A 12,175-nucleotide genomic window follows, 5' to 3' on the forward strand; every position below is an offset into this window, starting at 1 on the left:
GAATTGTTTAATTATGCAGGGGTTTCAAATTATAGCAGATATCCTCCATGCTCCTCTTATTGGTGTATATCCCTTAAGGAGGGCCTGTGCTTGTCCTCATTAGCAGTCATTGAGCAGAGGTACTGTTTTGAGGAGCAAGGCGAAGAGCAACAACGCCCATCACTGTCCCTCCTCTCTGCAGAACCAGCGCCAGAGCTGCTGGGGGCTGTGGGGTAATTACAGGCAGGCTTATGACAGAGGCAGCAGTACACAGGCGGCTGGAACACAGGTAGGCGGTTTATTGTGCCTGCCGGCTGGCTGCCTGGCTATGTCAGCGTGGGCCTTGTCTGCAGGCTGCAAGCTGCAGGCTGCAACTGCCATGTTTTGCTGTCACCCATCAGGCTCTCTGACCACATCCAGCCAATATCACCTGTTGCACAACAAAAGGGAGTAGCAGCACAGGTGAGGCTGAGCACACTGATGTTCTGAAATGGTAAATCGATCTGGACCACGAGGGATTCCAGTCGAAGATAAGAATGATGGGTGGTAGGCGTTTGGTGCAAATCTTCTCTGTACATTGTGGTGTACCCAGTAGGTGTGTGTGGTAGCTAACTGACTCAACACTGCAATGCACCTACAACAATAGATCTGATGCTCCTACTCAGCTTTGATCTTATTTTGGCTGTTTGTGTTTTCATTAGAAAAGCTATCATGGGCTTACAATCAAATCAACTTCAGCCTTCACTGTGAGAAACTGAAATATTAACCTCTTTACAGCCTTTTCCACCAGAGCTGGAATATGGAATGAGAAGAGCTATGACAAAATGATCAAATGTAACATATTCACACATCCTACACGCATTAGCATTACAGCTTCCCTTGAGGTAAAGTCATGCATTTAATAGAATTCTCCCAGTCAGGGAAATTGTTTCCTTTCTATGTGGATTTGAATGGAAGTATAAGATTACATTACATTACCGTGTGGAGTATTAAAAGTCATACATAACTCCAGGCTATGACAGACCGATGTGACTGGAGTCCAAACACCTCTGATCTGACAGTCCTCTTCCTTTAGAGTGCTTTAGAAATGAACCAGGCATGTTCTATGTTCGCCCACTTCAACAACAAAAAAGACATATTCTGCCATATATACTGTATAACACGAAGCACATCTGTTACATATGTGAAGTAACATTCACCAGTTTATTATTGGAAAAGCTTAGGAGTGATCATTCATATGAAAATGAGACCGTAGAGCCAACGTGTACTATCCACTGTGATGTGTGATCATCCCATCCTCCTGTTTACTTATTCAATACATGGGCGTATTTTACAAGCGTAGACTGTTTGTTCATAGGGCATAACCTGATCCCTAGAGCAGCATGAAGTGCAGTATGCAGACAGGGACAGTATTAAGTACTGTGGGTATGCTCTGCTATCTGGATTACTCTGTTATGAATATACAGCTGACTGGCTCTGTAAGGTTACTGTGTCCTCTGGATAACAGAGTTGAAGAGAGAGGGATGAGAGTGGCCCTTACCTCTACACACAGTCCCGTTCTCCACAGCCTCGTGGCCAGCCTTGCACATGCAGCGCCCGATGGGCACCATCCACTCCCCATCCCCGTTGCAGTACAGTTTGATGGGCACGTCCACCTCCTCCCCGTTGGGGATACACACACCCCGTGCTGCCACCAGAGAGGTGCTCTCTGCCCCAGACAGGGTCTCCTGAAACACAGCTCCATTCTGGATGACGCGGGGACACTTCCTGTAGAAGACACGCACGGCGATGAGGGACATGCAGCCGCCGTAGTCCTGGAAGGCCAGGTAGAATCCATGTTTGGACACGGGGCCGAAGCTCCGCACTTCTGTGTTGATCTTCATCACCCGGCCGCCAAGGTCGACCTGGGAAAAGCTCTCGTCGGCTGCGATGGTGTCCACCTTGATCCAAGGGTTCTCCATCCATGGTGGGGACACCTTGTTGGCCGTGTCCGAGTCTGACTCATAGTAGTACAGGTTAAAAGTCTCTTTACAGGAGCCGGGCACGTTGGGGATGGAGCTGCAGTCTCGCACGGAGAACTTCATCTCCACGTGGATCCGCTGTGCACCCCGGCGCCGGATGTACTTGGTGCGGACCCAGTTGTTCTGGTTGTTGTCGAACACGTTGCACACCTGGTAGGTGCGGATGGTGTTCATGTTCTCATCGTATCCACTTACCTCCTCCCACTGTGGAAGAATCACACAGAGGTAAAGGGTTATTCTGTCCTTGTGTTGACCGTATATATTTTGGTTTAGTAACATGTTAATACCTCCAATTCTTTACCAATACAGTACCTCACATAACCCAAGGGCAATTGTGTACTCAGCATCATGGCTACACTACCACCTAACCATACTCCACAGATAAAGACAGGGCCATTCCCAGCGGCAGTGCTCCCAGTCAGGGCTGAAATTAAACAGCAGGAGTTTGGGAGGGTATAATATGGGCAGGGTATAATTTGCTCTCTGGCATTGTAATGCTCGCACAGAGTTAGGGGGGTTGGCATCTGTCTGTGCCCACTAGAGACCCCACTTGGCTCACTGTGAACCTGGCCTGTTTTGTCCCCTCTGCTCTGCTCTGAGACAGGACCATGCATTATTTATCTAGTAAAGGAGAACAGGTGTTAAAGTCTACTCTTCATACAGCCAGCAATGCTTTGTAGTGTAGCCTCCTCTCTGGATCCTCTCTGTCCTCTGGCCAAATAGAAAAAGAGAAACTATTTGCATAACGTCGATGTCGAAAGCTCTTCAAGGGTAACAAATACTGGTCTAAAATAAATGAGGAAAAAACATTTTCTCCAGGGCATTGGTGATGCACCCAATTTTCCTGTTTTTGAGTTACAACATGTTATTGAATACTAGAATGGGCAAAGCTCTGAATTAGTTCAGCACCAACACATCTGTTACTGTGAATGAAACAGGTCAGTCATTGTAATGAAACACATGCATGACATGAACATAACCCTAATCTCAGTCACACAATAAAACAGAACTGAGGTAATCACATTACACAGGTAATTATCTGCAAAGGGAGAGAAGATTTCAGTTTCTGTGTTTGGGATACTTTTCATTTCAGCACACACATACACAAACAACAACACACACACACACACACCTAGACAACATAAATGCAAAAAAAGAAACGTCCCTTTTTCAGGACCCTGTCTTTCAAAGATAATTTGTAAAAATCAAAATAACTTCACAGATCTTCATTGTAAAGGGTTTAAACACTGTTTCCCATGCTTGTTCAATGAACCATAAACAATTCATGAACATGCCCCTATGGAACGGTCTTTAAGACACTAACAGCTTACAGACTGTAGGCAATTAAGTCACAGTTATGAAAACTTAGGACACTAAAGAGGCCTTTCTACTGACTCTGAAAATCACAAAAAGAAATATGCCCAGGGTTCCTGCTCATCTGCGTGACCGTGCCTTAAGCATGCTACAAGGAAGCATGAGGACTGCATATGTGGCCAGGGCAATAAATTGCAATATTCGTACTGTGAGACAGGGAGACAGGACGGACAGGTGATCGTCCTCGCAGTGGCAGACCACGTCTAACAACACCCGCACAGGATCCGTAAATCCGAACATCACAACTGCGGGACAGTTACTGGATGGAAACAACAACTGCCCGAGTTACACCAGGAATGCACAATCCCTTCATCAGTGCTCAGACTGTCCGCAATAGGCTGAGAGAGGCTGGACTGGGGTCTTCTAGGCCTGTAGTAAGGCAGGTCCTCATCAGACATCACCTGCAACAACGTCGCCTATGGGCATAAATCCACCGTCGCTGGACCAGACAGGACTGGCAAAAAGTGCTCTTCACTGATGAGTCACGGTTTTGTCTCAGCAGGGGTGATGGTCGGATTTGCGTTTATCGTCGAAGAAATGAGCGTTACACCGAGGCCTGTGCTCTGGAGCGGGATCGATTTGGAGGTGGAGGGTCCGTCATGGTCTGGGGCGGTGTATCACAGCTTCATCGGACTGAGCTTGTTGTCATTGCAGGCAATCTCAACATTGTGCGTTACAGGAAAGACATCCCCCCCCCCCATGCGGTACCCTTCCTGCAGGCTCATCCTGACATGACCCTCCAGCATGACAATGTCACCAGCCATAGCGCTCGTTCTGTGCGTGATTTCCTGCAAGACAGGAATGTCAGTGTTCTGCCATGGCCAGCGAAGAGCCAGGATCTCAATCCCATTAAGCACGTCTGAGACTTGTTAAATCAAAAAAATGAGGGCTTGGGCCATTCCCCCCAGAAATGTTCGGGAACTTGCAGGTGCCTTGGTGGAAAAGTGGGGTAACATCTCACAGCAAGAACTGGCAAATCTGGTGCAGTACTTGAGAAGGAGATGAACTGCAGTACTTAATGCAGCTGGTGGCCACACCAGAGACTGACTGTTACTTTTGATTTTGATCCCCCCCCCCCCCCCCTTTGTTCAGGGACACATTATTCCATTTATGTTAGATTGTTAGATTTATGTTAGATTTATGTTAGACACGTGTCTGTGGAACTTGTTCAGTTTATGTCTCAGTTGTTGAATCTTGTTATGTTCATATACATATTTACACATATTTACACACTGAAATTTAATGCGTCTATATGCAACATCTGCTGTTACTCCAAGGACTCCAACCACCGTGACCTTGACCTCAACAGTTCATCTGAGGAAAGCCCTTTCTTAACCCAATGTCTTTTCACACCAGTCAGCCGCACCCGTGCTGCCTCAACCCTAACTCTCTCACCCCCCTCTTTACTCTCCACTTCACAGCTGATATAATTTCACAAATTAGTGCCCACTTAACAAGGATTTTGACAGAGGTTTGACGGGTGAGGAGGAGACAGTCAGCCCTCATGTTTAAGACCCACGTTCTATCAAACACTCAGACTAATTAGAGATTTTCTGCTTTATTCCCGTGTCCCAATTATTCTCTACAGACAGACATCATGCCAAATATGTACAGTTCATTAATAACAGTTGTTAGATGTTAGTAACTGGAGGGATTTGAAGGAGACAAGTATGATTAAAACTTGTAAGATTGGCACTAAACTCAAAACAATTAAGATTGTGTTTGTAGACAATGATTAAAGAGTCCTTGGATGGGATTCAACCAGATGGTAGCTATATGTCTTCATTTTGAGGACACGCATCTACAAATCCTTTATAATTCACAGAATACAATAGATATGGTCCATTAATGTGCAATTAAAGCAACACATGAATAAGTGTTAGAATGTTAATATTAAAAACAAGTGTATGAATGTTACTGTTGATTGATGGGGTAGAGATCTCCTGGGGTAAATCTGTTGGTTGGCCCATTTCTCCACCCATCCAAATGGACACAGCCATCCAGGGTCACGGGCAGCCATTGACCTTTCCACCTCCCTTCATAGATTGACGCTCTTTTCAGACAGAGGTCGTGGACCGATTAAACAGGAAAAGACGGAGTGTGACGTCCTCTTGTTCTTAGTCTCAAGCATCAGCCCATCAAACTTAAATAAAGTGAACTGGGGTTGAGAGTGGGGGGGTAGCCACTAATGAGAGATAGACTAGGAGAAGGGAGAAAGGGGCAGGGAGGTGGGGTATGGCCAGGCTAAAAAGAACCAAACAAATGTGTTTTGATGGAGGGCCCCTGTAAGTCCTGTCACAGCTTTGCTGCCCTGCTTTCATATGAGCCAGTGGAGGGAAGCAAATGGGACATAACAAGATGCCAGCGATCAAGCGCTGAGTGTGAAATAAGAAGAAATGTCTTCATTTTCACAGCTTTTCCCCCAGTACAAGAGTGGGAATGCGGCTGCAGGGCAGTCAGGTGTTAGGTAAGGTGGTGGAGTTGGTGGTGGAAGCTGAGAATTACAACACTAACTCTCTCTCCTTTGAGATCGTTTTTTTTTCTCCACTCCAGGACACATGTGAGTCCAGATCTATTGAGTGGGGTATCCATCATGACCACCATGTAGAGTATCTTGATCAGATGTAGGCTATGTAGCAGGATGCTATAAAGCAGAAGATACTGTACAGGGATGATACCAGTATTGCGATACTCGTTAGTTTGTTACTATCATGGCAAAGAAACAAAACACGAAGGTTGATTTAACTTCTTTAGGAACACAGCCTAATGTTGGAAACAAACTTCATTATGTTGTCATCCAGAGACATTGATTCATTTTCAAAGCCGTAGCACACAATATTTTTTTACATAAAGCATGTTTTTAAAAGACCAAAGAGTCATGTTTTAATTTTGCCATGGAAAAGAATTATGCGATATTGGTATCGTCCCAGTCCTACTGTACAATGTGTTCAACAATCAAATACATTCTCGGGGGCCCTAAGCAAAATCGTGTTCAACCATGATTACTACAAGTTTAGATAGCTGGCCGATTCTAAAAAATGTTAGCTGAAATGGTCTAATTTAGTGACTGCCAGTGACTGACATAACAAGAAAAAACTCATCGGCACAAAGAAATGTCCAAATTGCACATTGTATATTTTATCATGCTAACCCTCAACAGTAAAATATTTGTTTATTTATTTTGGGGAAACTGATCCTGGGCCTACAAAAGACGGGCCAGTTTCCCGTGGCTGATCTATGGACATAAAGAGCTCCCAGACTGAGACAGAACAAGTGAGTGCTTGCAATCAACAACATGCCAGAGGAGTTGCTCTCTTCAAGGTTCTGTGTTCACATAAAGGAGGTCCGTCTAATGGGGTGTCATCGGCTCAGAGGTTGGCACCCAAACATAAAGAGGACCATCATGAGTGGGGCGCCAAAGTGTCCGGGGTCGCAGCTATGTCTTTGAGGGTCGTACCCAAATATAAAGACAGCCATCAGTGTGCTAGCGGTGCAGAGCACTATGCACCCTGCTGCACCGATCTACTGAGTGGGAACGGGATGTACAGTGGGTGAGGCAATTGTCAATAGTCTTCTAATTACAGCTAAATGAATGAGTTTGAACACCACTTATCCTCTTGACTCACATTCCTATCCCATGTGTATTATGCTGCATGGTGACACTTCCAGTAGATCTCAACAGCTAAAGTGTGTTGATATATGACCTTTCAATTAAAGATAAATGGCCTTATAATTCCATGAATGTGGTCTGTATAAGATATGAAGTACAGTATATAAGCATTTCGCTGCACCCGCCTTAACATCTGCTAAACTGTGTACGCCACGAATAAACTTTGATTTCAAGTTCTACTGAGTATGGAGTTTGGGAAAGTACACAATAGCGACTGCCACCCACCAGCCGCTTACTGTAGCTGTATGAAGTGATAGAGCATAATAGTCTCTGAGAAAGAGGTTCGCGATCAATACCTCACATGGCTGCCAGCCACTCCAGGAAGGAGTGAACATTCAGCTGACCTGCAATCTATAAGTCTCCCTGACAATGTGTCTCTGCTTTATTTGTAAAGCCAAGCGGAACACACTGTCAGAGTCATAGAGGACACTGTCTCCAAAGCAGAAACTATTCCCAAAAGGCAGCTTTTGCAACATGAAACTATCAGAAATAGAGTCTATCTGGTCTCCAGGATGGACTTCTGTGTCTAACTGAACGTCTTTGCTGTGGTGGAATCGGCTGGCGGGGTGAGCTGTAGTTTCCCCCTGAGACATTTTAAATCATTCAAAGGCCACAGTGGCATGTATGACACAACATGAAATGTGTACTTCAGTTCTCACGTCTTGTCGTTACAGTGTGAGGATCAACCTGGGGTGGCTGGAGAATCAGAGAACAGCTACACACACACACCAAACATTCCAGCACTCCGTCACCGATACAAGTAAATAAATAATTCACACAAAGGAAAAAGAAGCCGATGGAAATCTCTTGGGGCTGAGTTGTCCAATTTACAGTTGTGGGAAATCTAAGAGTAAGAGTGCTCTGCCCTAAGGGAACAGGGGACAAATGACACCTAGTCTCTACATTGAGTTACAAAGAGGGGAACAAAACAGGCCAAGTACTGCAGGAATCCCAGCCACATGGAGGACACAGAGAGAGACACACGGAGAGACATAAGTGGAACTGTCTGATGCAGTCAACTTCAACGACCACTGTTTACTCGTAATGTACAACATGTGAAGTTAGACAAACACATGTCCTATTGCCTCTTTAACCTGCCTCCACCAATCTATATGAGGATTGTGTTCACATTTCTCCTTTGGTGTAAAACAACAAGACAACAGAATATATACCAAGTTCCCAACCTGCGATTGTCGGTGCAGTGCTCACATAAAATCATAACCACACATAACCATGATGAAGAGATCCGAAAAAAAAAGCGTGAATAAAGTTTTACAGACCCACTTTAATTGACAGTCATACTAAATGAGGGGTCACTCTATTCTATAATGAGTTCCATACACTACAATGCTCTAACAAATTACCATTTAGGGAAAGAAATGGCTATATGCAAAGTTATGACCAGGCTCTTTCATAACCAATCAAAACCTGCAAATGCACTTGTGGTTGACTCAGACACATCTTTGGGTCATCGTCTCATCGTGGAACGTATTGTAGGTTGCAATACAAAAGGTTTAGCTAAATTGCTGTGACACTAATTATGCACAGCCTTATGTGGTGTTTGGTATTCAAGATTTGATTTTAGTAGCCTAAGTACCTTCCCTGAGAACTTCAGCGGATGTTGCTCTAAAATGTTGTTCTAAAATGTTGTGAACAGATATGAATATGGAATAATTCATTTTGCATAAGACTTCCATATTCCCCAGTCACTGAGTTCATTATAGCCGACTATAGAGAACGTACAGCACTTTGAGATATCAGCTGATGTACGAAGGGCCATATAAATACATTTGATTTGATTTGATCTATAGATCATCCCTCAATCGTCTCTTCGAGGTAGATTTCAACTTGTGCCAAATGAATCAACCTTACATAATAATGTCTTATCAATCTGAATCATGTCACAAGTTGGCATAAAATGAAATACATTTGTCATTGCTAAAGCAGCATACTAAATTAAAGTACTTACACCCAGGGCTAGAATGTGCTATGGCCTACACATGCCTTTACCTCTACTATCCGGTTCTATGGCCTGAAGTCACACAGAACATTTCCTTACTGGTGCATTTCCTTACTGGTGCTTACAGGACACAACATTAGTCCTTAATATATGGAAGACCTCAACAACCTCTCCACAGAATGTGTCTGGGTGTTTTTAGTGCATTGACTACATTCATTTGCAACTGCCTGCAGATTATGCTCCCCACATAAAACAAATACTACAGTTTACTATAGAATACTAAAGTACTTACTATATAATTCTGTAGTAAACTGTGGTACATTGTAGAATCCTATATTCTACACTGTAGTATCCCTTGACCATATAGTGCTTACTATAGACTTTTGTAGTGTACTGTAGAATACTATACAACACACAATACTAACCCTTGAACATGTGTAGTACTTACTTTAGAATGTTGTAGCATACTGTGAATACTATATTACACACTGTACTATCCTTTGCTCATGTAGTGCTTACTTTAGCATTTTGTAGTATAATGGCAAATACTATACTACAGACTATAGTATCCCTCAATTGCTTAGTGCTTACTATAGAATTTTGTAATATACTGTAGAATTCTATACTACGCACTGTAGTATCCCTCGATCGTGTACTGCTTAATATAATACACTATATACCAATAGTATGTGGACACCTGCTCGTCGAATATCTCATTCCAAAATAATTGGCAATAATATGGAGTTGGCCCCCCCTTTGCTGCTATAACAGCCTCCACTCTTCTGGGAAGGCTTTCCACTAGATTTTGGAATATTGCTGCGGGGACTTGCTTCTATTCAGCCGCAAGAGCATTAGTGAGGTCGTGCACTGATGTTGGGCGATTAGGCCTGGCTTGCAGTCGGCGTTCCAATTCATTCCAAAGATGTTCGATGGTGTTGAGGTCAAGGCCTAGCCCGAACCATGAGAAACAGCCCCAGACAATTATTCCTCCTCCAACAAACTTTACAGTTGGCACTATGCATTGGGGTAGGCGGTGTTCTTCTGGCATCTGCCAAACACAGATTTGTTCGTCGGACTGACAAATTGTGAAGCGTGATTCATCACTCCAGAGAACGTGTTTCCACTGCTCCAGAGTCCAATGGCAGCAAGCTTTACACCACTCTAGCCGAAACTTGACATCACGCATAGTGATTTTAGGCTCGTGTGCGGCTGCTCGGCCATGGAAACCCATTTCATGAAGCTCCCGACAAACAGATCTTATTCTGACGTTGCTTCCAGAGGCAGTTTTGAACTCAGTAGTGAGTGTTGCAACCGAGGACAGATTATTTTTACACGTTACGTGCTTCAGCACTTGGCGGTCCCGTTCTGTGAGCTTGTGTGGCCTACCACTTCGCGGCAGAGCCGTTGTTGCTCCTAGGCGTTTCCACTTCACAACAACAGCACTTACATTTGACCGGGGCAGCTCTAGCAGGGCAGAAATTTGACGAACTTGTTGTTGGAAAGATGGCATGCTATGACGGTGCCACTTTGAAACTCACTGAGCCCTTCGTTAAGGCCATTCTACTGCCAATGTTTGTTTATGGATGGCTGTGTGTTCGATTTTATATATCTGTCAGCAACAGGTATGGCTGAAATAGCCAAATCCACTAAATTGAAGGGGTGTCCACATACTTTTGTGTATTTTGTAGTATACTGCACACTATCCCTCAATAATATAGTGCTTACTTTAGAACTTTTCAATCGATTGGACTGCTAGCTGCTAGCTTTGTAAATGCTGTTTTGAAATGGGGAGCTCATGCCAAGGATTTCCTCTGAGGTTTCCCCTATATCGTGTAGCTCTTACTATAGAACAGGGGTATTCAACTCTTACCCGACGAGGTTTGGAGCCTGCTGGTTTTCTGTTTTACCTGATAATGAATTGCATCCACCAGGTCTAAATCAGTCCCTGATTACAGGGGAACAATGAAAAAAAGCAGTGGGACCTGAGTTGAGTTTGAGGGCTATGGAATGTTGTAGTATATTGTGGAATACTACACTCCACACTATAGTATCCCCTGATTGATTTTTATTTGACGATTTAAAAACACAACACAACCACAAATGTGGATACAATGCATTTAGAAATATTTCAAGAACAACAAAGTAAAACATTTATTCCATTGTGGTCCTAGTTCAAACATAAAACATGTTACACATTTAAAGATAACCCACATGAAATAGTATATTATACTGTATATGATCTAAAATGAATGTATACACTACAGTATTATTCACTGTAGTGTTATTACAGACTTTACTGTAGTATTGACTGTAGTGATTATGCAGATGACTGTAATATACTATAGTATTCACTGTTGTGTTTTTGATTAGTATACTGTAGTAATCACTGTAGATCTTTTGCGAACATGAGTAGTATACTGTACTATTTACTGTCGTGGTTTTTCAGACATGACTGTAGTAAATTGCAATAGCACCTGCCGACTAGGGTTGGCTAAAATGGCACAACTAACAGACAATATCAGTTACTGTTTAATCAGGGGAACACCTCAACCAGAACATAACACACACAGGTTCATGACAGGCCACCTATTGAGTTGGGTCAACAGTTCTGAGATCCTCAGAGGAGGAAGGGGAGGGCCATCCTTCTCAGTGCATTTAGGACTCCTAGGTTTATATGATTGTCTGAGTAGAGCAAGCCACTATCTGGGTTTTTATTAATGGTTGTCTGATGATTGTTGATTCATACTAGTAAAGCCAAAAGGAACTGCCAGTTGGTTTTTAATCATTGTACAGAATTTCCTGCTCGGTGATGTGGAAGTTGTACCTTCAACATCACTGTGGCTGGTGTGCTCTCTACCAATGTCTATGGTCACGGGAGGATGGAGGGCACGCCTGGCAGGGGTGCCCTATATATAACTCTATGGCAGGGTATTTATACAGGCAGGTTTGAGGGTGCCTCCTCGAACTGAGTAGTTGGGCACGACAAACAACAACCACCAGTATGCGACATTGAAAATTGAGAACAAGCTTTTTATCTTATTAAAGAGGACTCTCTCACCATTGTTTGTTTTGTGTAGTTGATATCGTCTGCGAAATGTTAACGGCTCAGTTAAACAGCCATTTTGAGTCTAATGAGTTCTATTTGGTACTTGTAGTGTCCATTGCCAAATG

At 43.6% G+C, this 12,175-nt stretch overlaps 1 protein-coding gene across 6 annotated transcripts in view; it reads right to left on the reverse strand.

The window, feature by feature from the left end:
• The window catches only part of LOC124031384 (ephrin type-B receptor 2), a 149,632-nt gene that overhangs the window by 73,301 nt on the left and 64,156 nt on the right, over positions 1 to 12,175 (reverse strand). For all 6 annotated transcript variants that reach the window (XM_046342546.1, XM_046342545.1, XM_046342548.1 and 3 more), the window contains exon 3: positions 1,520 to 2,204. In XM_046342546.1, the coding sequence (XP_046198502.1) occupies positions 1,520 to 2,204 (685 nt within the window). The remainder of the gene's footprint in view (positions 1 to 1,519; positions 2,205 to 12,175) is intronic.

This window comes from Oncorhynchus gorbuscha, linkage group LG03 (assembly GCF_021184085.1).
Source record: "Oncorhynchus gorbuscha isolate QuinsamMale2020 ecotype Even-year linkage group LG03, OgorEven_v1.0, whole genome shotgun sequence".
Taxonomy (NCBI): domain Eukaryota; kingdom Metazoa; phylum Chordata; class Actinopteri; order Salmoniformes; family Salmonidae; genus Oncorhynchus; species Oncorhynchus gorbuscha.